Here is a 27,388-nt window from a genome sequence, read left to right as displayed (position 1 = left end):
CTCTTCCAGGCCTTTACCTGACACCATATTAAAGTAGTACTTGCTGTAGCACTAAAGACCCGACGTTATAGAGGCACTTAGCCATCAATGACCTTCCATTCATTACTGCTGTTTCTACAGAAGCAGCATTAAGAGGGACCAGCTGAGACCATGGCACTGACTGTGCAAAGTGCAGCGCATCATATGAGATAAGCCTGCTCCAAAAAGCTTGGGAAGAAGAGGAAACAGAGGGAAATAAAGTGATTTGCTCAAGGCTGAAGAGCAAATCAGCAACAGAGATGTCAATAAAACCTAGCAAGGCTCACTTGTTTGTCCAATCTGTGAGATTATTTTGCTCTGAACACCTGCTGCCATGCACACCGTTGTGCCTTGTTTAATATATGATGCATTGACTGGTTATTGGCAGGTTGTTATGTTACTGCTCAGATTGAAAATGCTGTTCAGACCATCCCCGACAGGCTGGTTTTTAATACCTCACGTCACTCTCCTCATGAAAACTTTCCCTAAAAAAACACTTGGGGTAAATGAAGTAAATGACCCTGTCGGGTCACTTCATGAGAAGTGAGTCGGTAGATCTTGTCTAAGGTTTGGCTTAGTGAGAAGGCCTTACAGATGGACAAGCCCCTGCAGTCAGTGTGAGCTTTCCATTGACCTCACACCAAAGCACAGTTCCAGTGGTTCATGTACTTATGCACACTGAAACAAGGGGAGCACATATATACTTTACAGTTATAGATCACCAGCTGCGATAATTGCTTGATTGTATCTGCTATCCCACTCTTTGTGTTTAGGATAGCATCCCCCTCCCCTGAAGTGAATGGGAACAAAGGATTTTCATCGGCTTCCCGAAGCTGCGGGAGGTGGCCCACAATGATTTGGGTTCAGCTTTAATGGAGCAAAAAGGAAATTATGTCCTAGATTTTCCTTTTTTTCCTGAAGTAGAACACTTTACCTATTTCTGAGGGGCCTCTGCTAATTAACACACAGCACAACCTGAAGGAGAGCTAGTTAGGGCAAACTAAATTGGGGAAATTGCCTGAGCGTTCAGGGCCAAGCCAGGGGATGGGATCACACCCTGCCCCAATATGAAGGCAGCAGGCACCAGGGGCAGAGTGGAAACCAAAGATGCAACTAATGCTTCAGACAGGTATCATAGCCAGGAGAGTTGTGGCCACCAGTCAATTCAGTGTCCCCCTTTCCTGGAGAGGGAAGTGCAACCCCCCAGCAGGTGTGACTGGGGGAGATCACATCCCACGGGTGCGCATCAAGGACCTGAGCTGGGGGCCCTCGCCGGCCTGCCCTGGGTGTCCCAAACTCCCCTGGACTCCAGGCAAGTGTTTCAGGTTATGAGAAATGAAGAGCTGAGTCATGACGAGCCCCACATCTGGATTGCAACGGAGTGCACTCGTGCTGCTCTTCCTCGGGAAGTGATGCCGTATGTGTTTATATATACACAGCCCAACATGACTGAGCAAACGTTACTCAAGGTTTTGACAGACATTCGCCTTTGGGGTAAGAGCGAGCACAACCGTGGGGTCAACAGTTCAGAAGGTTAGGAGGGGAAAGAGGGAGGTCTACACAGAACAAGTTGTTCCCCAGTCTTTGTGATAGGTCTCGGTGCTATCCCACCCACCCATGAGTCCACAGAAGCCTGGCAGATGCCTGGTTGCAAGGTTCAGTCAGTTCATCATCGGTTATGGAATAAACATAGCACTCTGGTTATCATTAATAATATTTATTTTGGAAAAATATTTTAAAAATGAATTTCTTCATTAACAAAACGGTAAAAAAAAACTCAAATAACATTTGCACAATATTCCATAAATACATTTATATACAAAAAAATATAGTCACATAGACCCGAAGTGCCTTTGTACATATTTACCAAAAAATTTAAATTATAAAAAAAATGAACATCACAAAATACTCAAGCTTTACAATTATCATGAAAATATTTTTACAGATTCAAAAAAATAACACACTTTTTCTCACCTAGTAAAAACACATTTTAGTATCAAAAAAGACAATAAAGGCAGTGTTTGTATCTCTAATTCAAGAAAAGACTGGCTCATAAGAATCCAAAATATACACTTCAGGCAGTGCATGCTTCTTATGTAGTAATTAAGTCCATTCATTTAAATATATATAGAAAAGCAACTGACCATAGTGCAATGATAAAATTCATAAAAGGCAGTGCAACAGTAATCCTTGAACACAGACCCTTGCCTGGTGTCCATCTTGTTTCTTTATTTTGCAGTCACTTTGCTAACTTCAGTAGAGAACCAGCTCAAGCCTGAATTTAGTTTCTCAGCAGCAGTCAGTGAAGGAATCTATCTCCCATTCCTCTTTCAGCAGCATTCATCGGGGCACGTCTCCTCTGAAATTGTTCTGAACAACCACCTTGCCATATCACCTCTGGTTTACACCTGGTGAGAGAAAACACGGGCAGAGATTGGGAGAGGTTAATGGAAAGTAAGAAGAGGGCTGTAAGGCTGCAGAGGTCGGGACTCTGTCTTTTTGTCGGGCAAGAATGGACTCTGCGTGAAGCACACAAAGGGGCAGGTCAGCAGACCACAACCACGCTGTTATTGTACCCTCGCCTGCAAAAGTCGTCGTACCCGTAACATCCAGAGCAGTGAGTCACTATGCTTATTACATACTTACAACATCCACAGCACAACAAACTTGAGCTGGCTGGATTTCAACAGGTACAAATTGCTGCGGCACCATGGGAAAGAGTTTAGCTGCCCTGACGTGTGTTAGATGAGGGTGGCGCATTGCGACTTTTCTCTGCTGTTCCAACTGCCAGGCAGTATACTAACCTCAGTTGCTATGATGCACTCGTCTTTCTCTTCTGATATGACATACACCGACTGGTACTTTGTGTCCTTTGAAGTGGAATATACTGAATCTGGTCGTTTTCTTTCAGAAGTATCACTATTGAAGACAAAAAGAGACAACACAGGTCAGATGGCTGTTGCTTAACGCTACCTATGAGACACACACACCCCCTTCAGAGTCAAGCTGCCCCCCGCACTCAGATGTGAGAGGTACCTCTTTAGTTGTACTGCACTTTTCTCCTCTGCCTCTGAATCATATGTTTCACACTTGGCTTCACATTTGCTGTGCTCCTCTTTAACAGAGTCCTCGTTCTTGAGTTCATGCACCAAATTATAATCCACTGATGGGTATCTGACTTTGTAGCCATTTTTATCAGAGTTATCACTGTGAAAGTCTACTTTCTTATTCGTGTTTTTAATCTGAGTGGCACCAATGACGCTTATGGAGATGTCCTTCTCACGCTGGCAGTTCGCCAGGTTGTTCATGGTCTCGGTCTCGCTCCTGCAGGCGTCAGGCTGGTGGTGCCTCTTCTGCACTCTGAGCCTGACGCAGACGACCACAGCAGCGCACCCCAGCAGCAGCATCAGGACCAGAATAATCCCGGCGCAGACGGCGATCCAGGGGAACTGGGCGTTCTGGCCTTCCGTGTACTTCTCGGTGAAGTCGACGATGACCGGCCCCTGAGGCGGCTCAGGGAGCAAAAATTGGCAGTTGAGCCCGCCGTACCCCCGGGCGCACTCACAGACGTAGCGGTTGTTTCTTTCATGGCAGGTGGCCCCGTTGTGGCAGGGGTTGTGTTCGCATCTGCTCACCGGGGTGCTGCAGTTCTTCCCGTTGTATCCCGGGGGACAGGTGCAGGAATAGTCATTGACGCCATCCTGGCAGGTCCCTCCGTTGACGCAGGGAAAGGAGGCGCAGTCGTCCACGTTATCATCACAGTGTCTCCCCGTGAAGCCAGCCTGGCACTGGCATATGTAGGAGTTCCCCAGATCGACGCACTGGGCTCCTGCAAGACATCAAGGGGGATGAGCGCTGAGTGGTGGGCAGCCAGACCCGACAGCCTCCCACCTGCTGCTCTCGGGGCGACTGTCGCAACCGGCAGCTGAGAAAAGCTTTCTTTTTGAGAGGTTAGCTCAACCTTTGCCAAGTCTGACCCACCATAAAAAATATGGGTTTTCTTTAGGGAAGATATTTGTTAATCAGATCTATTTTTCATTCTCCATCCTATTGCCTTTTTAACATTTCACTCAGCTTGGACAACAAAGCTAGTCCAGATCAGGTTAACACCACGATCTCACATTACAGAGTTTGAGTGGCAATGAATGAGGAGGACTGCAGTAAAGAAAGTCTTCTCTAGTTTAATCAAAACAGGAAGATTACTGTTACCAGATTACCAGTAATAATATTTAGCGCTTGTACAGCATTTTGCATCCACAGACCTCAAAGAGTCTTTGCAAAACATTTGTAAGTATAAACCTCCACATTTTTATGCATGAAGTTTCAGGCCAAGTAACCTGGCCGCAGTCACCCCTTGAGAAAATGCAATCTGCAGCAGCGGCCCAAACCACACCATTACTTTTTAAGTACAGTTCCTCCACCAAGTCAACTATTGACATGACATGGGCCATGGTTGATCAGTGGGCCTCGTTATGAACTCCAGACCAGAAGCCAAAATAACTGGATGGTCTCCTTTTTAGAAGGCCACTGTAGCATGTTTGGCCTTACCATTAGCACAAGGGCTGGAACTGCAGTAATCGATTTTCTTTTCACAGTTGAACCCAGAATAACCCAGTGGGCAGCGGCAGCTGTATCCCCCATCAGGGTTGTCGGTGCATCGCCCACCGTTGAAGCATGGTCCGTCGGCACAAGTCATTGCGCTCAGCTCACAGTTTTTACCATAGAAGCCCGGGGGGCAGGTACAGGAGTAGCTGTTCTCAAGATCCTGGGGGGAAGAAATGAGAAATAGTCAAAATATTTACCTGAAGTTGCTCTGAAATGCAAAAAGGGATTTTGAAAATCAGTAAAACTGACATTAACTCCTCCCTTGGGGTTTCAGATGGCACAAGCAACTCAAACTTACCGTGCAGCTTCCACCATTCTTGCAAGGGTTGGCGTCACATTCATTGATTTCAATCTCACAGTCGGAGCCTGTGTACCCAGGTCGGCAAGAACAAGTGTAGCTCCCCTGACCAGTGTTGCTGCATGTGGCACCGTTCTTGCAGGGCTTGTGGTGGGTGCAGTAGTTCAGGTCTGTAAAAGATTTTTTTTTTTTTTTTAAAAAGAGGGCAGTCAAGATACTTGCTACTTTGCAAGGTTAGCATAGGGTGGGTGAGCTGGAAATAGCCGCTTGCTTTCTGCGTCTTAAAACAGACGCTCGGGCAGGGACTGAGAACTCACCCTGGTTGCAGAAAAGGCCACCCCAGCCTTCCTGGCAGTTGCACTGCCACGGCTGCTGACAGGTACCATGAAGGCAGCCTGGGTATCGGATGCACTCATCACAATATCGCCCCTGCCAACCCACTCTGCATCTGAAAAAAAAACCCAACAACAAAGTCTCATCAGATTTAGATTTCTCACAGTTGGAAACCCTATCGCAAACTCTGCAAACACACTGATGCCAGGGATCAAGTTTCCTAAAAGCCCTCAGTGATCCTTCATGTGAGAAAGTCACCGAGTCTAACCGTAGCATCAGCTTTCATCGGTCCCAGCTATTTCTTCCACTTCCTTAGATAGAGCCACGGTTCCAGGTAGTTAATTTGTTTACTCTAGTAACAAACAGCTAAACCTTACACACAGCCCTGTAAACTCATTAGGTTAATATTAATGGCACTGATGTTTGACTTGTAGATTAATACTTTGATCTGGCATCACCTGGATTTCTCAAATTACCATCTAATATGAAGAAGGGCATTTCAACCGACCCTGCAAATGACCGATGGCTTACTTAATCCCAGAGCATCAACGTTAAAGACGAAGAAGGGAGCAGGAGGGGAGTGGAAAACTTACTTGCATTCCCCAGGTTTGTCGCAAAAGCCGTGTTGCTCATCGCATCCAGGCAAACAAATCGCTGTAAACAAGCCAAGCAGGGAGAGACATCAGCACCGGGGCCCAACACCTCCCTTTTACAAGTCCGATCCCGAAAGCACCTTGTGGGTGGGGAGCGAGCCCCTTTTACTAGGTCGGGGCAGTTAAGTGCAGCTGAGTTAATCTCTGGAGCCTGCAGGAGTATTGATCTCGCCCCGTAACTGGGCACTTTACTTATCGCCGGGGATGAGCATTCTTCTTAATACAGTTGCACACAGACAAAAGAGGGCTCACAATTGCTCCCTTCCCCACAGCCCCTCACCCCCCTTCCCTTCCCAGTGAGGGTCAGAAGTCCTTTTTTCCAATTCTATGCACACAGCTCCACCTCTTAATATCCCCCGAAAGTGTGTGTGCAGATAAGAGTGGACAGCTGGTGTGCAGGGTGCCAGTGCAAGACAGCTGCTCTATTGTCTATTCTCTCCCAGCAGCTGCCCCACTGCAACAATACCCCGGCCCCGGAGCCAATGGGGCCGGCGGCCGGCGGCCGGGCAGCCTATCCCTGCCCACAGCTAATCTATGGCACGCGCGTGATTTCGCTGCAAAAAAACTTTTTTTCTTCTTCTTCTTATTCAAATAAATAAGTCTAAAGTTCTTCCTCCCTCCTTCCCCCCCTCCGCCCCGCTCCGAAAAGGGGCGGGCGGGTGGATGCAGCCCTGGTAAAAGAGGTAAGCGGGCCAGCGGGAGGGAGGATGAGGGACGGGAAAAAAAGGGACTTCTGCTCATTACTTCGCCTGGTTATGGAACTCATTAAGCAGGCACTGCAAAGTTTTAATTCAACAAAGCCAGCCGGAGACAATGGCATGCGAGGGGAAGGGGGCGGGGGGGAGAAAAAGAAAGAAAGAATCGGCCCTGATAATCAGATCGCCTCCAAGTTGGAAAGAATGGAGCTGGGGGCAAGGCGACGGGAAGCAATCTGCGACTGGCAGCTCCGCTCTCTAACGGCAAAACATTCCTTTTGCATGCACACATAAACACATCCCCTGCCTAGTAGGTTTGCGTCGCTCTTATAAGCTGTTGTTTTCTGAGAGGGAAAGCAGAGCGAAGAGCGGACAGAACAAGTCAAGAAAGACAGAGCGCTTCTACTTTGCTGTGGGAAGAGCAGCGAAGTACAGGCATCCAAAAGTGCTGACAGCCCCGAAAGAGCTCGTTATCAAAATGCTTCCTTTTTCCCCACCCCTCGACACAACTGGGCTAGGCACTTTTGATCATGGGAAAGGTTGTAGTTCCTATTTAAAACACTATCAAAGGAAATGCGAGCCCCTCTGCCTGCTGTTTGTTGTGCGACATTGTACCACGAACTGCTAAAAGCATCCTAGCAGTCACTGACACTGTGAATAACCAATCTGGGCTCCTTTGATAGCAGCTCAGCCGAGACCACAGTGTAGGTGGGCTTTAAGAAAAACGAAAACACAACAAGAAGAAAACCGAGAGGCTGCTTTACAGCCCATAACTGTTTTCTCCCTGCCTGCCTGGCCCTTTGATGACTGGCAGTCATCGCCCAGCACGTCATCTGCCAGCGTACTTCAGATCTGTGTATACACACAAACAGAGAATGCCATCACATGCTGCAGCAGGAGCTCTGTGGGCATGTTTGGGTGTACACCCCTGTGTATCTACAACGGGCGGTAACCTTGCACAAAGCTGCAGGTGTCTGACATCCCTGACTATCCTCTCTGTGATCTGCTTACTGTCCCAGCTTTTCCTGCTCTATCAACACATCACATTCCTCAACAACTTCCAGCGTCAGGTGTACTTTAAAACTCATGTCCCTCACTACTTTATTAGTAGTAATGATCGTGGCAATGGCACAGAGGAGAGATGGGGAAGAAGTTGAACGTTCTTGTGGCTCCAGGTGCAACAGCCTCTGTTAGTGGCAGTTTCTGAGCACCCCGAATGAGAAATGTACGGTCTAGAAGCCACAGAGAATATCTTGGACCTCTCAACACTTTTCTCAGTACAAGGTGGCAAGACATTGGACCATAACAAGCCTACCAATTGGCCTGCCGCATGGATGTTGCCAAAGCCTAGCTCCCTCTCCTGAAGCCATGTATGATGGTATCAATATACCATGGTTGAAGGGGCGGCTAGGTATAAAAAGTAGTCCTGGTATATTTTAATAAATCCCCCAAGCAACTGCTGAACATTTTGCTACCATGTTTGATGTCTACAGCAAATGAGCAAGAGTGTAATGTTGGCACTGACATTTACTGAGAAGGGGCTGTCTGCATTACCTTTCTGTGGCAATGCTGAGGACCTCCCGTCCCCCACACCAGTAAAGCCTGTACACAGCACCAGACCTCCACCCGCTGTAGCCTGGTTCCCCCTCTCCCATGGGGCCTGATGTCAGAGAAACGCCCCCGCAAGAGCTCAGGGGACACTGCTGCAACTGGCGCCCGGGGAGACAAGAAGGTGGACACTCACGCTCAGTGCAGTACTGGCCTTTCCAGCCCGGGTTGCAGACTTTCTCGCCACGCTCTCCGCAAGTGAAGTGACCAAAGGCATCGTCCCGGGGGCGGCAGAAGACAGAGCAGCCTTCTCCGTAGTAGTGCTCATCACACACGAAGCGATAGGAGTACTTGAGGTCAGTGCGGCCGCTGCTGTGCAGGTCCTGGGACCACTCTTCACCCACCGCTAAGTGCCTCTGGGTGGCCAGGCGGCTGATGAGGCGCTCGGGGTTTTCTGTGTGAAAGTGGAGAGGAGAGGCGTGATTAGGAAGCCCGAAGCAGGCAGGGGCGTAGGAAGACGCTCAACTGGGGGTCTCTGGTGGGAGGGGAAGTGCAGAGGCAGGATTATAGGACTGCGTGTCAACAGGTTGGCCTCTCTTCCCACGGTCTCCTGAAGAGAAGCAGGGATGGGATGGGGGGAATGTGCTGCATACCACAGAGAGAGGGGCCGAGTGGGGCCACAGGGCTGGGATTATTCCGGGGAAGGGTCTGTTTCAGGAGAGTTACCTGTGGTGAGGTCATCAGGAGAGTCCGTATGCAGAGCCTCAATGATGAGCGAGAAGGTGCCCTGGGGAAAGAAGGAGCAGAGACAACCCACCGGGAGAGCGTGAGAGCAGGCAGGGCTGGGGGGCAGCGCCCCCAGCCCCCCAGGAGTTATCAGTCCCCCCTGGAGGTTCGGTGGCCCCTCGGAAAGGCGCTCACCCAGCTGGGGTGGCCGGGGTGCGTGGGATGGGATGGGATGGGATGGGATGGGATGGGATGGGATGGGATGGGATGGGATGGGATGGGATAGGATGGGATGGGACGGGACGGGAGGGGAGGGGATGGGAGGGGAGGGGATGCGGGCCGCCCCCTCCCGCGCCGCCCCCCCACTTACGGGCCAGGTGAAGCCGAAGGGGAAGCGGATGGGGTTGCTGAAGGCGGGGTCGGCGCCGCCTGCGCCGTCGGGGACGCTGAAGGAGTTGGCGCCGAGGACGGGGGTGATGGCGCTGCCGTAGGTGCAGGGCGGCTCGGGGGAGACGCTGGCCTGGTAGTGCTTGAGGCAGACGCGGAAGAAGGTCTTGCAGTCGCACTGCTGCAGCCCGCCGCCGCCCGGGCCGCCCCCGCGGCAGCAGTTGCGGTTGCTGAGCAGCCCCTTCTTATTGACAAACTCCTGCAGCTTCAGCTCGAAGACCCCGGAGGCGCCGACCTGCGGGGCGGGGACAGCGGCCGTCAGCCCGCCGAGCGGCCCGCTCCCCCGGCCCGACCCCAGCCCCGCCGGCCGTCGGCGGCACTGACGCCCCCCGCCCCGCCTCTCCCGGCCGCGGCTGGCAGCGACAGCCGGCGGGCCCCCCCGGGGCAGGCAGGGACCGCCGCAGGTATTTCTGCCCCCCACCCCGCGGGCACTTACCTGGCAGCGGCTCTGCAGCACCGAGAGGAGGGCGAGCGTCAGCAGGAACCGACCTCCCATTTTGGAGGGGCAGCTCTGGTGCCCTCGCTTTCCTCCCCCTTGTCTTCTCGTCAGAGGGGAAAGTGTCTCTCGGGGGCGGGGGGAAACACAGCGGCCAAAGCCGCACGCCCCAGCAGAGCTGGAAGAGTTAGTGTCACGGTCTCCTTCTTTCAGGAGTGTCTCTGACTTTTTTTTTCCCCTCTGTCGATACCTCTAGGTGTAGCCTGTCGGCGACTGACAGCTCTTTCGGACGGCAAAAGGAAAAGAAAGGAAAAAAAAAAAAAAAAGAAAAAAAAAAGAAAAAAGGTTAAGATTAATCTGCTAAACTCTTTTTCTTTCCCAATCCACGGTGCTCCTCCTTTTCTCCAGGAAGAAAAAATAAAAAAAAATAAAAGCAACTTAATTCCCAACAGAGGCAGAGAAAAGGCTTCCCAAGGAAGATTTAAAAATCGGCGATCTGGAAATCCCTGCAGAGGCAGCGGCGGACGCGGCGATAATTCCCGGTGGGGTGAGGTGCGGGAGCGGCTCTGCGCGGCTCTGCGCGGCTGCGCTCGCCCTGCGCACGTCGGGGCTGGCGGGTGTCAGGCGGCGGCGGGCAGGTCACGTCGGAGCCCTGGTCCCCCTTTCCCTCTTCTTTTTTTTTTTTTTTTTTTTTTTGCAAAAGAAGCGAAGCTCTCTTTCCTCGTTGTGGGCTTACTTTTGTTTTTAGAGGAATCCCGGCCAACAAAAATAAGCTCGTGTCTCAATAGCGGCGCGCTGAGCGTGTCCGGGTGTGCTCCCACGGGGGAGGGGGCTGCTCTGCGCCGCGGCGCGGCTCGGCTCGGCGGCTCTCTCCGAGGGTGAAGCGCTAAGGATCTGCCTCTCCTTGGGCGCCTGCCTCCCTTATATCCCGCCGGCCGCCTGCATGCCTAATGAGATGCAAATGAGCAGCCCCCCAATCTGGCTAGAGCTGTCACAAAGGAGCCACTTTTCCAAACCCTCCTCTCAATGGATCGCCAAATGGTCAGTGAGCTGTAAAATGTGCAACCCTCCTCCCCCTCCCCTCCGCGCTCACAAAACGTGCTCATTTACATTCCTGCAAATTTGGTAACCGCAAGAATCCCCCTTCTGCTCCGGGGAGAGGGTAACACCCCCGCCGCACCGGCGAGAGGCCGCGCAACACGCTCCGCCGAGAAAACGGCCGCGGGGAGGGCGGGCTGCAATTACCTCCTGAAACGTGCAAAGCCACCGCCGTGCCCCCAAAAAGTAACTCGGCGACCACGGCCGCTTCCAAGGGGCATCTTCGGCTTTAAAGGGACGAGGGAGGTGGGAGCCAGCGAGCCACAACAAGGGGAAGCTGATCCCTTGAAATTCACACCGCGTTTCCCCTGGCACAACCGGGATAATTGGGGAGGGGGGGCGGGATTGGGAGCCGGGGCCGGCTCTTCCCTTGGCTCCGCTCTCAGCGCTCATCCCGGCGGCGGAGGGAAGGGGGGTCCCCGCGGGTCCCGGCGGCGGGGGAGGGCGCGGGCGGCTGGGACCGGCGGAGGGAGGGGAGCGGCGGAGGGGACCCGGCTGCGGGGCTCCGGCTGCGGGGCTCCGCCGGTCCCGTCCCCGCCACCAGCGCTGCCGGAGAGAGCCAGCCGCTCCGCCCGGGTCCCGCACCCCTCTATGATTATCATCATCATCACCAGCAACCTCGCCCTCTCTCTCTCTTTTTTCCTCCTTCAGCTTAGTAAAAAGTGAGTTTGGTGTGTGTCGTTCGCGTGGCTGTCATTAAGGCCGTTTGTTATTGTGTGAGGGCTGAATCAGTTAGCTCTTTGTGCTCTCAGCTGTATGGTAATGTAGACAGCACCTGCTCCCTGCACAATGCGAGGGAGAGAAAGAGCTCCCCTCGGCGCACGCTACTGCCTCTACAACAATGTCCGCACATTTTTTAAAGAAATCCCTTCCAGCACTTCCCCCCTCCGTAAAAAAAAAAAAAAAAAAACAAAAAAACCAACTTTACACCAACCGTCACCTTATTATTTTTTTACATATCCATCAGACACTAGAACTTTTGTTTTGATCTTAAAAACACGGAAAGGAGTTTACGGGTGCGGTGAAAGAGGGATAGGGACGATTGCCATTTGAGCAGTTTCTTAATGATGGATGGAAGCGGGAGATAAAAGTTGGAGGGCGACTCTGGCATGTCACCCGAAGCGGGGTTTTCCACTTTGTTCGGGCCCTCTGTTTAAACACCTTCGGTAGGCGCAGCCGGATTCATTAGGATGCAAGGTGTAACTGTCTCTGTAAATGTCATTTTAATTGTAACAGATCATTTCAGCACAGATTAAGCGTGTGTGCGAAAGGAGAGGATTTGGCTACAATAACCTCACTGTAGGTATGCCGTGCTAAAAGCCTTATTATGGCGACTTTATTGGGTTGAAACGTGCATTTGCATGGCAAAATGTGACTTTCATTGAAGCAGATGTCTTGATCACAAATTATCTTACAATGCGCTAGGAAAAAAAAAATTCTTAAAGACTTCTTAAAGTAAAAGCATTGGGTAATACCAATTAAAAGAAAATCACTAATGAGTTCATTCAGCCCAGCTCTTCTTGACTGTTCCAGGACTGTAGCTGCCCACGTTCATTTACTGGGGGTTTGTGGCACCTACCCCAAACCCAGGCAGGTACCCTCGGCATTTAAACGACCATCCAGACTTTTCCAACGCTTTGCCGCTCACCGTGTGCGTCCTTTACATCTAATTTCGGTCGAACGAGGCATCTGCATCCAGGTACTCCTCTTCTCCCCTCTCCCCGCCCCTCGACGCTTAAGCGAAAGCCTAAATGTACAGGAATGTTTGGGGTTTGGGTTTTTTGTTGTTGTTTTGTTTTTTTTTTTCCCCACCCCGGAGTTCCGTCTGGGCAGAGAGGGGAGCAGCGACGCCGCGGGCAGCGTGCGAGGGCGCCGGGAGGGCGGCCCGGGAGGGAGCGGAGCGGAGCGGGCGGCGGGTCCCCGAGGGGAGGCCGGGCCGCCCGCCCCCGCCGTGCCCGGCCCCTGCGGCGGGGAGCGGGGGGGCCGCGCCCCCCCCCGGCGACGCCGGGCTTCACTGCACGTTACTTTTGCCACCTAGCGTCGACATCTTTTCAAGTGGCTTGCCGCTGCCTCGCAAACTTTGCTGCGGCGTTATCGCAGGAGAGAGAGAGAAAAAAAAAATCATTTGGTATCGGGTTTACTAAGCGAGTGGGGCGGGAGGGGGGCAATATCTGTCTTGAAATTTGGGGGTAGCTCGTCGGTGGAGGCGAGAAGTAGTGATATATCACCGCGGATCTTTTCATCTACGCGAGAGAGAAAGTTGGTCCATTGGCATCCCCTTGCTTAAAAAACTGGAAATAAAAAGTTACACGCGCGAGGGCTTTAACCTAGCGATAGAGAAGAAAAAAAAAAAAAAAAGACCCGAAAAAACTTGCCCCCAAATCCTTAACAACCCCCCTTCGGTACCGGGTATTTGTTAAATTGACGTGGCACAGATTTCTCGATTACCGCTGCTGAGCGTGACTGAAAGGCGCCGTGAGAGCCGGCAGGATCCTGCCCACGGCGCTCATTCTTCTCCGGCTTAATTTATGCCACGCGATTCTGTATTGGGGAAATCAAGCAGAAAGCTCCTTTTTCTGCTTTTTTCCCCCCTCTCCCTCTCTCTTTCAGATGCTGGGCTAACGGGGAGACTGTTTAACTTAAGTGTTTCTATAGGAGGCTGTTGTAGTTTAACTCCTGCCCACCAGTAGCTGAGGCGAACAAAGGAGGGACTCGAGGTCTAACTATTCATCCATTCTCTGCACTTTAATTTTCATTGATTTCGAAGACAAGGGGAGCCCTTAGGGATTCTCGCTGAAGGGGGATGACACGCCTTTAGACGCGATCAGCCCCCCAGCCAGCCATCTGCTCCCAACCAAATGGCGCTTTTTCGCTCCCAACCGCGTGTCTCCGCACCGCGCTCGCCCGCCGCCCCCCGCCGCCCCCCGCGCTGTTACCCGCGCCCGCGCACCCCGCTGCCGGGGACGGACGGACGGACGGTCCGGTCCCGCCCGACGCCCAGCCCTGCCCTGCCCGGCCGCGGCCGCCCCGCCGGCCGCGGGACCCCCCGGGGGCGGGCGCGGTGCCCGGGGCCCCGTCGGGGCGCGGTGACCCCGCACGGCCGGGACGCGGCGGGCCCGGCCCCGCCTGCCAGCGGCTCGCCGGGGCCGGCGGGGTATTGTGCTCTCCCTCCCTGCCCCTGACTGGCGCCCGTCGGGCAAGGCCGGCCGGCCGGCCCCCCTCTCCGGCCCCGGCCGGGATTTACGGTCCCGCCGCGCAGCAGCGCGGCCGAGAGCTCGCCGCCAGCCGCAGCTTTGATTTCTAAGCGAGCCAGATTATGGGAAAAGTCACTTCAAAAGCGGGAGTGCGGGGGGGGGGGGGGGGTGTTAATTAGCGCGACGCGCTGCCATCGCTGGCGCGCAACCCTGATTTTTCCCGGGACGGAGGGCTCCGGACATATGGCGAACGGTGCGTCGGCGGAGGGACGCGTCCGTGTGGAGCTATGTGTAGCCGAGTGTGCGTAATATTTTAATTAGTTCTATAGCCCCTACGGAGGTATGTGTGCGCGGCCGCCCCTCCGCCGCAGCCCTCCCGCACGCCCCCTTCACCTGTCCCCCCGGGCCGGGCCGGGCCGGGGTGGGAGGGGAGGGGAGGGGAGGGGAGGGGAGGGCAGGCGGGGCGCCTGCGGGCCGGGGCTCGGCCTCCTCCGCCGGGCCCGGGGTGCCGGCGCTGCCCGGGGCCCCGCCCCGCCGCGACCCGGGGCGGGCGGTGGCGGAGGTGCGGCGGTGGCGGCGGGGCGCGCCGCCGCCCTTGCCGTGTGCGGGGCGGGGGATTAAGAAGTTTGGCGCGTAGGTTAGCCCGGAGTTGCAAAGGCATGTGCTGATTAGAATAAGAAAGGGCGGTCGCGTGGCTCAGCTGGCACACAGCGAGGCCAGATGATAGATAAGCAGCTCTGGGCCTTCCCTCCCCCCCCCAGCTCCTTTTTCAAATCGCAAATCATCTGCTCCGGCCCTATCCTAGCCCCTCATTTTCATGACAATGGTTGTGTGTTTACCTGTGATCCTGGGACCGACGGGGCATTCCTTTGTCTCCCGAGGAGATTACCGCAGCCAGCTGCTCTCCAGCCCTCCCTGGGCAAATCCCGAAGTGGCCCCTATATGTGTTTTACTGATTGCACACGAGGAGAAAGCGAGCCCCCCCGCCCCGCTCCCCGGCGCTACGTGTTTGTTTGGGTTTGCGCCCTGGCTTGCTTCCGACGGGATTTTGCTTGTGGGAAACTACGAGGGATAAAATCGGTCACTCGTGTGCGTGAGCTGCCGCCGCTCCCGGAGCGGCAAGGGCGGAGGGCTGCGTACCCCTGCGGGGCCTCCCGGGGCTGAGGGGACATCAGGGGCACGGGGGAAGGAGCCTTCCCCCCGCCTTGCTCTCCCCCGGGGCCTCGGGCTCCCCCCGGCCCGGGACAGCACCTTCCCCCGAAATCTCCCGTGGGCGCCCCGGGCCGGGCGGCCCCGCTGCCTCCCCACTCCCAGCTCTGGGACAGGGCGATTCGGGTGCTCCCACCACCCACGCCCCGCCTGGCGCTGGGAGAACTGGCCTCTTTGCCCCCCTTTGACTCCAAGGACACTCGCGATCTCTGCCACGCTAGAAACCACGGATCACGTTTGTACTAGATGACCTTCTGAGGTCCCTTCCAACCCGAAATATCCTGTGATCCCGAGACTTTCCCGGCGCCCCAGCACCCATCCGGCAAGCCCGGCGTAACCCCGTCCTGCGCCGAGGCCCGGCTTGTCTTGGCAGGGTGTCACAGAGCAGGGAGAGGGAGCGATCGGGCTCAGATCATGTAGGTGCAATAAAAAACATGACAGCGCTTCTCAGAAAAATGTTCTGCGTTCCGGCTATGAGATTTTGCTGGATGGCTGGAAATACTCCCTTCTGCTACCGACTTCTGTAGCAATATTCGCTGCGCTCACCAGTTCTCATAGGGAAACCCTCTCTTCTCTTTTCCCGTTTTATTAATCGTCATTTTAAGCCAGAACTCTAAATAGTAGCTGCAAACTACCACTCCAGACAGTAGCTGCACAGACCACTCTTCCCCTACGACGGCCAGCACAGCGCGCCGCTGTCCCGCGCTGCATTTCACGCATGAAGGGTTTTTCTGTTCCCCTGCGGCCTGCAGCCCCCTTTGCCCGGTGCGCACGTCTTGCGCGTTGCGTGCTGGCTGCAGCGCAAAACCTGCTGCTAATAAACTTCGGAGGGAGGGGAGCAGTTCGATCATCAGGGCTTTCCGAGCCACTTCCAATTTGCGTCTGTTTTATTTCTTTCCACATCGCTGGATGTGCAGGGAAGGCGGGGGGGGGGAGGAGGGAAGAGAAGGAGGGGGCAGAAACTCCTCTGCAGAAGGTGATTATGAGAAAGAGGATGGGTATGGATGGGGCGGGCCCGAGCTTTTGGAAATGCTCTCCCCTTTTCTGAGAGCATCTGCCCGGAGACGAACAGATGTGGGCACCTGCGGTGACAGGCCACATATGCTCCATCCTATTCACAGGCATTCAGGCACGGCTACAATGGTGAGGCTTTGTGCACGCGGAGTCACCAAATATATTAATCTGTGCTCCCCAGAGCACCGCTCTGTTTAATTTTTCACCGGCAGTAACATCTGATCTAATCCTCCCATCGGCTCCCCCAGGTCCCTCTTTCCCCCCCGAAAAGATGTGAAGTTATTCGGGTCCCCACCTGTTGCCGGCGGGGCGGAGGCCGGTCGCGCTCCCCGCACGCCCGCAGCCAGGCCAGGCCAGGCCAGGCCGTTACCCCGTCGCCCCGGGGAAACGGGGGCTCCCCGCCAGCGGCAAGCGCCGAGCGAAGCAGAGCGAAGCGGGCGCCCGCCCGGCTGCGGACCGGGGCCCGGCCGCGCCGCCGGCCAGGCTGCCGTGGGCCGCTTTGTTCACCCGGGGCCGGGGCGGCTCAGCAGGCCGCCCAGCCAAGGGGCCACATAAATCTCCCGTGCGCCACTCGGGGGTTTTCAAGCAGTTTCGGTGCGCGACGCTTTCATCTCCCCCCGTCCCGCGCCCCCCCCGTCCCGGCTGGGTTTGTTCGGGGGCACAATGGCCCCTCCGGCCCCATTGTGGCCGTACAAAGCCGAGGGACACCAGGCCGCGGGCGGGGACGGCCGCGGTTCAAACCAGCCCGGCCCCCCCTCGCCCCCCCGCCGCTGTCATGCGAAGGGGCCCGCTGCCGCCGGCTGTCCCGGCAGGGACGGCGCTGCCCGCCGGCAGGGCGGGGGGCGGGCAGGGACAGCGACCGCCACCGCCCCAGCCCGGCCGCCGGGCGCATGCGCAGCCCCGCCCCCGCGGGAAGCGGAAGCGCAGGCTCGGGTCAGTGCCGGGGTACCGTTAGGAGGGGGCGGGCGGGCGGCCGTTTAACGGCCACGCTGCGCGGGGCGGGGGGGGCTCGTCCCGGGGTGAGAGCGGCTGGAGCTCCGGTTCTCGCTCGCAGCGTGGCCCGGGTGCCGCACGGCCTCCGGAGCGGGGGGCTCGGCCCTTCCGGGGCTGGAGGCAGCGGCCCTCACGCCTCGCCCGGTGCAGGCCTCGGCCCTCCCCTCCGCGGCAGGCGGGTACTGCCGGCCCTTCGCTTGCCTGCCTGCGGCCTCCCGCTGCCGTGCCTTGGGAACAGGCTCCGGCCCTTCAAGGCCGTGGGGGGCTGCGGGCCTGGCTGTGCGCTGCTGCCCGTCAGAAGTGGAGGACTTTGCTCCCCGTCCTTTGCTCCTTGTGCTGTGGGCCTCGGCTAGAGGGCTCTTGTGAGGGCTGGAGCGGTTATTGTGGACGTTTCTGCTAGCAACCGTTTGCAATGCTGCCTGTTGCTGTGGGCATAATAAAATTTTTATCGTGGTAGTTGCTTGCTGACAAGTGAAGTTTAGTGGTGTCATCAGCTGTTGTAGGAGTCATCTCTCTGAATTTTTGTGTCTGTATAAAACTGGGGGGGGGGGGGGGGGAGAACGTTTTTTATTATTTCAGTTTGTGGAGAAAACTTTTTCCCCCCTGCAGATTCATGCAGTTGATAGTAGCGCAGTTGAGATCCTATGGTAACGTGAGATATCTCCATTTCACACGAGTAACATTGGAAATATGTGTCCAGCCTTAAACTCTTCATTTGTTGCACAGAACGTGCATGTTTTCCACTTTTCGGAAACTTAGCATTACTACATAAAACATTTTAGTCCTGATTCGGCCAGCTTTTTTTTCTGCCTCTGATGAAAGCACTTCTCAAGTCAGTAGATTTTACTTGTTCTCTTTCCTGCTACTGCGATGGATTAGAGAGTGATTTCCTTCACATGGCTGTTACTGTTCAGCAGTGAAACAGGGTGGTTGACAGAATATAAACTCTTTATTTTTTATTAGGCTTTCAGTGAATGTGTTTGATAGTAGTATTAAAATGCTAGTAGTGGCCAAGGTGCTTGCTTATGTGCTTGGGTGTGAACTTGCTATTGATTAAGCTCACCTAGTATTGGTAATGGAAATTTTTTCTGATAATCTCCGTGTCATAGACTTGCTTAAATTGTTAGGCAAGAGGAGTGCTTCAAATACAGGTGTGAGAAGGTGGGAAGATGTTTGTTTCCATTTATTACAGTACAGCATAGCTAATAAGTTGTTTACCACACTCCTTGCTCTAGGTGTGTAGTGACTATGGACAGAATCTGTACTGAATCATAACTAAAGCTTGCTTGGACGCAGTGCATTTCTGCAGAAGTAAGACGTGCCGTGGATACTGCGCCTGTGTAGTGACCTCAGATCGTTTAGTCTGACCACATGTGTTAGTGATTGAAAGATGAAGACCTTCACACCCATTGCTAGGTCTCCATGGAAAGTAATAAAAACGCAGTAACCCACCAGTGCTCAAACTGTTTGGAATCAGCGGTGCAGCTTTCCTGGAAAAGCAAATGGCTGGAGTCTTAAGGGCACCCAGGTAACACTGGAAGTAGCATCATAGAGAGAGCAGTGCCCTACCTTGTATCCATGTGCAGCAGCGAAGCAGATTCGTACACGTTTATTTCTGATTTTATAACAATGAGGTCTACTGTATGCTCTCAGCTTTATTTTGCATGTATTTCGTATTGCATTATATAAGGAAAAATTTTTTTATAATGAGGGTGGTGAAACACTGGCACAGGTTGCCCAGAGAGACGCCCCATCCCTGGAAACATTCAAAGTCAGGTTGGACGGGGCTCTGAGCAACCTGCTCTAGTTGAAGATGTCCCTGCTCATTGCAGGGGGGGGTTGGACTAGATGGCCTTGAAAGGTCCCTTCCATCCCAAACCATTCTCTAATTCTATGATTAAAGAGGCATCCAAACCATTCTCTAATTCTATGATTAAAGAGGATGGTATTCAAAAACTGTATCTGGAGGGTATTAGATATTTAAACTCTGAGGACTCAGGAACACCTTTAAAAGCTGTCAATTCACAATACTTTTGTGAATTCAACTTCCTTTTTTTCTTTTTGTATACCATAAGCATGTATATTGTAACACTCCTGAGACAGTCCGTAATTGGAACATCAGAAATCAGCAGTGTGAAAAACGGAAAAAATTGTACCTGTTTAATTAAAACATAGTGAAATTCTTCACTGTTTAACTGAGAAGGGATTTGACTTTTGAGTAAAATCAAAAGAAAAACAAAACATTTTCTGAGAATAAAGAAGAAAACAAAGCTCGATGGAGCTTGTTGCCTCCATTGTTCATTGGAAGGTCCTTTAAAATACAATGGCACTGTGGTAGAGGAAATTGATGCTGTAGTAGAGGAAAGGGCACATCTATTGTAGACGCTGTGACAAACTTCTTTGCACTGAGATTTCTAGAAATAAAAATGGAGGTCATCAATGGTGTTAATTTTATCTCACAACTCTCTCTATGGAACGTGTAAATTGGTTCATTTGGCATGCTGTAAAGTTCTGCCACAGAATTCGGAGACTCTCTTCTTCAGTCTTTTGGTATTTCCTAAACTGAAAATAGGCTTATTCCATTTTTAATTATTTAATGTCTAGCTAGTGTTTGCATGTGCGTCTTTTAAAGTAGATTGGTTCAAAATTGCTGTGCATATTAGAAATCCCATTTAATATATTAACTTCATTATTAATGATAGATTTGCAGAGTCACAAAACATAGGTAAATCTCTAATTCTTTAAACAGGTCTTGAAAATTATGTCTTCACATAACAGGATGGTAAAATGAAGTGAATTTCTGATTCAAAGCAGAACTGATACTACCAAAACTGTTGCAGAAATAGAGGTGTTGCAGCTGATGCCATATCAATGGACTGCTGTCTATGAACTCAGATGGTAACTGAGCCATTTGCACAATCAAGGTACAAGACTTGATTTCCAAAGTTATTCAGTATTTTTTTCTGCCGACTTCAATTAAAAACGCTTGTATACTTTTGATGTCAAAATCAAGCCATTAATTCCTGTGTTGTACGCTGTCAGCTAGGTTGTTATAAAGCTTTTAATTACGTCTATACTTGTTTTTCTAGCAATGCCTACTTTTCTATATTTTATGCTATTCGTCTGAAATTTTTAAACTTATATTTATCAAAACCTTTTGATATTTACAGTTTTCGCTGATACAAAAAGCAGAAGTGTAAGGCAAAGTGAATGGGTACTTATGTCCAGTTTGTTGATGGGAAGAAAACTGGTTCAAACTCTTTAAAGGCCAGGACAACACAACAAGCTATCAGCAAAAGCAGAAAAATAACAGTTTAGTTTCCAAGCTGCTTTTTTCTTGATTGTAGAATTTCATTATGTTTCTTGGTATTGCATTTTAGAATGTTGTTTTTGTTTTTCTTCTTTCAGACCGCTGTGAGTTTCAGAGATCAGCCATGGGCATTAAAGGTTTGCAGGGATTTGTGGCAAGAGTTTGCCCTGATGCATGCAGAACAGTAGATCTGAGAGAAATGGCAGAAAAACATCGCATGGATCATCCTGATTTCCCGCCTGTTATCGTAGTAGATGCCATGAGTTGTGTTAGATATTGGTACACACCAGAATCCTGGGTGTGCGGTGGCCAGTGGCGGGAGTACCTTGCTGTTTTAGAGGATTTTATTAAAGCTTTTATGGCAGCTGGTATCGAGTTGGTGTTTTACTTTGACGGAGTGGTAGAAGAGAAAAAGAGAGATGAGTGGATCAAACGGAGATTGCAGAATAGCAAGGAAATAGCCAGAATATTTCACTTTATCAAGACTCACAGGAAACAACCAGGGAGAGGAATGTTCGTTGTTCCCTCAGCTTTGCCTACTTTTACACGTTTTGCCCTGAAGTCGCTTGGTCAAAAAACAGTATGCACATTGCAAGAGGCGGACTTTGAGGTGGCTGCGTATGGTTTGCAACATAACTGCATAGGAATTCTCGGGCAAGATAGTGACTACCTCATCTATAATACATGCCCCTACTTTTCCATTGAGAAGCTCCGTTTGGACAGGCTGGTCACTGTTATGTACTCTCGAGAAGATCTTTGCCGTGTGTTGGGTCTTAGTTTGACACACCTCCCTCTCTTTGCTTGCTTGCTTGGCAATGATGTTGTTCCAGAAAGCTTGTTGGAAGGTTTTTGGCATAAATGTTTAGTCACCAGTCCACACAAGAATAACAGCTACAACAGAAGAACAAACATACTTCTAGCTGTAGCGAATTACATCTCCAAAGTTCCATGCTCGTACAGCAGCCTGAAACGCTTGGAAGAGATGCTACCTTTGGGATCAGACAAGACATTACTTTGCAGAGGAGTGGAGTCCTATCTTCTGCCAGGGCAGCAGTCTCCATGGATTCCTCCGAATGTAACAAATTGCCAGATGTTCTCCCTTCAACAACAATCAGCCATTTGTCAAGATAAGGAAATCTTTCAGGTACCTTGTTTTTTAAAACCTAATGGTCACTTAATTGCTGTGACTACTTAGTGGAAGTTGGTAATGAGTACACCGAACCTATTGATTTACATTTGCTTGAGCAAAATCTTTTGTCTGTTAAGTACAGCCATGGTTAGGACTATTACATGCATCACGATCAGGGCAGATGCAGCACATTTAATTAAAAGTGTTTACTCTCTTTTTGAAGCAGGTCGGATAATGGGGAGTAGCTCCTGTATATAGCTGGGTGTAGAGATGTACTTCCCATGTATTGCACAGTGTAATGCCGTGCTTTTTGCTTTGAGAACCCATGGGTCAGCTACAGCTGATTAGTGGTCTGCTTGGCTGTGCCTGGCACATGCAGTCAAGGAACCAAAGGGAGCTGTGCTAAGAATGCAGAAGATGAAATTGCTCTTGTGGAGGAGATGAGGAAACTTCCTATAAAGCTGTATTTCGTGATTTTTGGATTAGGTTAATTACCCTTCAGATTCATTGTCCCTGAAGGAACCAAAAGCACTTTGAGTGGCTTGTTAATCCTTAAAAGGCAGGGCTGCACTAGCAAGTTTCACTTACAGCTTCCCACATGGGCAGAGGTGTGTTGGTGCTGGGGTGAGAAATGGTACAGTCAAGTTGGGTCACTCTGAGAGACTGGATATATTAGCTAGGGTAGCCTACCTGGCTAATAGAAAACTGAGCTATCTTGCGTCAGAGTTTATGCAACAGTAGTAAGTCTAGAGTAAAATTCTGTAAATTCATGGCAATTAAGATAACATACTGAGATTTAGTTAAAAAGAAATCTATACGAGGTAGTGTATTTTAGACCCTGTATTAGCCATCTGTTACTTCCTATTCTGTTAGGTACCTATAGACTTCAAATAGTCTCTTTTTTTTTTTTTTGTCTGTCTCTTACTTATCTTGAGCATTTTCTTTAAAACAGTTCTTCTGTTTCCTCATATTACTCTAAAGTAAGCCTATAATTTACATTTTCCTTTTCTAAAAAGACTGTAAAACATTTTAAAACTACATTGTAACCTATGCAATGCTCATTTCAGCTAAACTGCAGATATATTTGGGTTTTTTAATTAACCACACATAGATACAATGCATGTAACTTTTGACTGTAGTAGTTAAACAGAAGACATTACATAAAAAAACCAACAACGCTACATCCTAATAAAGTGTTGAAAAATATTGTTTATGCTTGAAGTGCAAGGGAAAATTAGCCAGAATGTAATTATCTAGGTTGGATTATGGCCAGGACAATAGTGGTAATATCCTTGCTCCTTAAGAGAATGTACCATGCCGTCTTTGTGACAAGTGGTCATTATTTCTTGGCTAGATCTTTCATTTGAAGGGTTGCAGTTCTCTAGCATCATGCTGAGCTACTGCTGTAATAAAATAATAATGTTTAGAAACTCCATTGAAGAATGCCTCACTGTTGCTGCATAAATCCTATGTTAAACCAGTCCCTGGGCCCAGGAAATTACAGTCAAAGTTGTAGACGTGTTAACTTGTCTTTTGTTTTTGTTACAGGTGTTTAAATATTTATATATGTAATGTGTGTGCTTTGCTCTGTATTTTGAAACTCATATGTAGTTCTGCTTACCTTGCACATAATCTGAACTGCACGTAAATGACATACACAGCTCAGTTCCAACCTGGAGGACATAGCCTCATGTTGCTGCTTCTCTCAGAAAAGAGCATAACTTTCTAGCTGACTGTAGGTGTAAATCAGAAATATTCTTCAAGATACAGCATTGAATACAGCAATACTTTTGAAATCAGCGTGTGTTTTTTTCAGTACGTCCCTGTGTGTAGATTATTGGCAAATTGCAAGAAACTGGTATTTTCAAATTTTCTCATATCTGTGACAGTGGTTTGTATGAAACAGTTCAATGCTTCATTTAAATCATGCTTAGAAATACTTAACTCTGGGGTTTTTTTTTTTATACAAAAGTAGATTTGGGGGATCACATTGTTTACATACATTAGGAATACTGAAGTATTTCTTCTAGGGCAACCACTAATTTATTGTTATAAGAAAATGCTCTGTTGATTGGCATTGTATGCAGAAGCCTATCATTGATTTTATGCTCATGTGAGAATTTGTTCTGAAAGTATGACATATCAGTAGAATTAGTTTTGATCAGTAATGACCCAGTGATTGACTGCAGCTTTGAGTGCTGAGTTCCCAGGTTTGCAGATACTGGAATTCTGCAGAAATGGTGAATTTGGCTCTGGACAGTGGTGTTGTAATTCCCAGGGAAAGAGGCTGAGATAACTGCGTGGATGGCACAACGCAAATAACGCAGATAGCGTGACACATGCAGGGAATGCAGAGCAGAGAAACTTCAGTGCCTGCTCACCGTTCGGCATGGGTCCGGGTGAATTTATTAGTGGCACCCCGTGGAAATAGTTGGCTCTGCTCAGCTTTTTGAACACCCCCGTAGTTTTGGTCTGAGGCTGTGAAGTAGAAAGTCTGTCTGGCTCTGCACGTGGCCAGTCCAGGTTACAAGTGTTACTGGTTGAAATTCTGCGCTGCCTGAGAGCAGCCTTCTTGCGTCTGCATCTAAGCTGCTTCAGACCAGTGGTTCCTGTTGGTACTGAGGCTGCTTGTAGCCAGATGTATCTGCATCCAGTGCATGGTTAATATGCAGCCTGGGTGATGCTGTGACTCTGTTTTGAGCAACAGCCTGCAGACCTGGTTTTCCTCACTAGAGTAGAATGTATTTCTGTTCTTAGGGAAGAGCTATTGCAAAGTTAGAGTGTGGTGAAGTTAAGTATTCTAATTTCACCACAATGTAAACTACACAATGTCAGCTCGGGAGAGAAATGCAGCTGTCTTATGTAGTTCATCTTGCAATGAAATTAAAAGTTTGGCTTTTGTCATGCCTTCACTTGCTATTTAAAGAGGGAAGATACGTTTTGAGGTGACTACAGGAGAGCAGCTCGTTTTTCTATGTCTGAATTCAGAATTCATTTTAAGAATAATTCCTCTCTAAAAAAACTGTCATTAAAACCCCCAAGTTTTAAGAATTCAAGGAGGGGCTAAGAAACGCAATTATGGGTTTCCTGGGTATTCCTGTCCACAAAAAGATAGATGTCTGAAAAGATACTAAACTGGTGTTATTTGAAAAAGCACTTGTTCCCTCCCTGACCGTTCCCTCCATTTCCACTGATAGAGAAAGTACTATTTCCTCGAACAGTGAATACATTTTGTTACTTTTTGATCCTTCTTAATTTTGGAGATAATGCCTTCTTCCTTCTTTGAACAAACAGTTAGCTAAAGAACAGCATATCCAATCTGAAAATTATACAATCTTCAATATCCTGAGTAATGGAGCGATTGATTGCAGCAACTCTTTGGAAGATGAATGTGATACAGAGATTCCTGGACAGGCACTTATCTACCGTCCTGCTCGTCAGCATATTTATTCTGTCTTGTTGGAATCTGGAAAAGGTAAGGATTAAACTACTGATACTATTATTCAAGTATGCTTTCAATTTTGAAATATGAAATCTTGAATTCATTGTTCAGTGGCTACATCAGCATGGCATTTAGGATAAAAACTGTGGGTAGCTGAAGTGTACTTCTTAAGGAATGGAGAAAATGTGACAATGAAATTGCAGTTTTTCTACATGCTGTTCAATTTCAGTGCTTTCAAAGAGATTTTTAAAAATTGAGAGTTTTTTCTTTGTTAAATGGGAAGTTGTGAAAGTTGTTAATGATCAAAAGATTGCGCAAAACAATGACATTTAGAAGATTTTAAAAGTCTGAGAACATATGAAATTTGTTGCTTTGATAAGTGTAGCTCCTGATGAATTAGTGAGTTGTAATACACTTCTGCAAAACAGTAATGCACTGTTACAGTTTTACCTTCTGTTGATTTTAAGTCTGCAATTTGAAGAACGGTGGATAGTCAAATATAGTTATTGTAGTAATACAAATGCAGGTAGACATGCCAGTGATTATGACTTCTTTCGTCAAAGTCCAAGAAAATATGATTTCTTTATCCAGTGGTATAAGCAGATTTGTAGCAGGTACATATATCTGTGCTTCCATTCTTCTGCTTTAAGACAGAGAATTCTTTATTCGCATCCTTGGACAAATTTTGTGTTCTTAAGACTTCCACTAGTTAAATGTTATCTTTACAGTGTCTTTTAGGCAGTGAGTTGAAAATTAAAAATGTACTGAACTTTTATTCTTTTTAATATGTTGATTTCCCCTTAGTAATCAGTTTACATTTTATTGATGAAAGTGCACCACTATCAAACCTAATATTCAAACTATGTGCTTAGAAAGGCACAGAAAGGTAATTAAGTACCTGACTTCCTTCAGCAACTAGAGGTTGAAGTTGTGCCACAATAGAAAAAAAAAAAAAAAAAAAAAAACACCAGGAAAAACTGAATCAGAGTTTACACAGTCATTTGGAGAGAGTAACAAAAATCTCAGCAGTAATCATGCGTATCTGTCATTTTTCAGCCTCCCGCCTCTGGATTTTGTAGAGAATTATAACTCGGTTGGGTTTTGTTTATTCCTCTAAGCACCAGGACATTCACCGATGTTTTCAGAAACACCCAGACAGAAAACTTCTAATTAACAGTTGTTGCTGCGGGATGGCAGGGTAGTAGGCAGATTTGCATTTGTGTTACAGTGTTTGTAGTACTCAGATGAAGAAGATTAGAATTGAAATACAGAAACATTAATTTAGAATCTTATTGAAAAGGAAATTCAAATGTGAAAGAGGTCTTCTTTTAAGAAAGTGCTTTTAGAATAAAACCACAGATAACATGTATTATTTGTTCTCAGTTCATGCTTCAAATTCCAGTGATAATTTTCTAAAGTAAATCATAGTGCACCCTCAATCCTTAACCCTTCCAGAAAGTTAGGTAGAGTGTGTCTGCATGGGCACGCCTATTAAATCTGCATGTTCAGTGCAGGTATCTACCTTTAACTGCTTTAACCACGTCACTTCCTAGTAGTTCACGGGTTGGTTCTTTATTCCAGTGTATAGTTGCTTCTAAGTCAAGAGTGTACCTCATTAATCAGAGTCTGTATGGGAATTCATAAGTAAATGTCAGCATTATTTTTTATTAATTTGCTGATGCACAAGGAAGTTTTGTTCTTTACAAGGTAAGTAGAATCCTTTGCCCATTTCCCTCAGATGAGGTCAAATTGACTGTTTTTTGTAATTCGGTGAGGGGTAGGATGGGAAGAAGTAACTTACACTGTATGTAGGTTGTAGTATAACACAGAATTACTTTGGCTTAGCATTAAAAAGGAGTTTATTGGAAGGAGTCAACCAATTAAATTAGTCCATGTGCAGTCTGCTGCCTTTGTGATACAGTTGCTGATGTAGCTCATTTGAAGCTAACTTGGCTAACTCTACACAACGTTCCAGTTTGCAGTGGAGATATATGTGTTAGTGACCCTCTTTTTTATTCCTTAAGATCCCTCAATTACAAGATTCCTGTGTTGGAAACTGACCTCTTTGCAGTTTGCAAATCTGCTTATTTACTGTTAAATAGGGATAGCAAAGCAGCCAACATTTAGCGAAAGCAGCGGTTACAGTTTTAGTAAGAACAGGTTAAAAATAATGTAAACTGTTTCCTCTACCCTGAAACAAGAAACTGTTAGTTTTGAATGTCTAGGTTGAGATTTCCAAG

General features: G+C 49.3%; 2 protein-coding genes across 11 annotated transcripts in view; one reads left to right on the top strand and one right to left on the bottom strand.

Moving 5' to 3' along the window:
- Nucleotides 1-1,828: 1,828 nt before the first annotated feature.
- DLL1 (delta like canonical Notch ligand 1) lies at nt 1,829-10,642 on the bottom strand. The gene is made up of 11 exons (XM_087775438.1): nt 9,760-10,642; nt 9,247-9,558; nt 8,877-8,937; nt 8,347-8,604; nt 5,848-5,908; nt 5,239-5,369; nt 4,922-5,091; nt 4,567-4,783; nt 3,055-3,847; nt 2,823-2,937; nt 1,829-2,426 (listed from the first exon to the last, which is right to left on the bottom strand). The coding sequence occupies exons 1-11, from the start codon at nt 9,817-9,819 to the stop codon at nt 2,421-2,423; spliced, it is 2,184 nt and encodes a 727-aa protein (XP_087631564.1). The 5' UTR covers nt 9,820-10,642; the 3' UTR covers nt 1,829-2,420.
- A 6,522-nt stretch (nt 10,643-17,164) lies between these two features.
- The window catches only part of FAM120B (family with sequence similarity 120 member B), a 56,239-nt gene continuing 46,015 nt past the window's right edge, over nt 17,165-27,388 (top strand). For 2 of the 10 annotated variants that reach the window (XM_087776851.1, XM_087776853.1), the window contains exons 1-3: nt 17,165-17,207; nt 20,676-21,721; nt 25,001-25,181. In XM_087776851.1, the coding sequence (XP_087632977.1) occupies nt 17,165-17,207; nt 20,676-21,721; nt 25,001-25,181 (1,270 nt within the window). Of the gene's footprint in view, nt 17,208-17,235; nt 18,796-20,016; nt 20,192-20,675; nt 21,722-25,000; nt 25,182-27,388 lie in introns of those variants that run through there. The other 8 variants (XM_087776855.1, XM_087776856.1, XM_087776854.1 and 5 more) reach the window with 8 other exon arrangements.

Source organism: Nipponia nippon, unplaced genomic scaffold (genome assembly GCF_047370975.1).
Source record: "Nipponia nippon isolate SJK-2023a ecotype South Korea unplaced genomic scaffold, ASM4737097v1 scaffold_4, whole genome shotgun sequence".
Classification (NCBI taxonomy): Eukaryota; Metazoa; Chordata; class Aves; order Pelecaniformes; family Threskiornithidae; genus Nipponia; species Nipponia nippon.
This window is presented reverse-complemented; position numbering and strand designations above follow the sequence as displayed.

Coding starts and splice junctions, on each gene's coding strand:
- DLL1 (XM_087775438.1), bottom strand. CDS start 9,819: ATGGGAGGTCGGTTCCTGCTGACGCTCGCCCTCCTCTCGGTGCTGCAG. Junction 8,938..9,246: donor CCTTCGGCTTCACCTGGCCC/GTAAGTGGGGGG, acceptor TTCTTTCCCCAG/GGCACCTTCTCGCTCATCAT. Junction 5,092..5,238: donor TGGCCTTTTCTGCAACCAGG/GTGAGTTCTCAG, acceptor AATCTTTTACAG/ACCTGAACTACTGCACCCAC.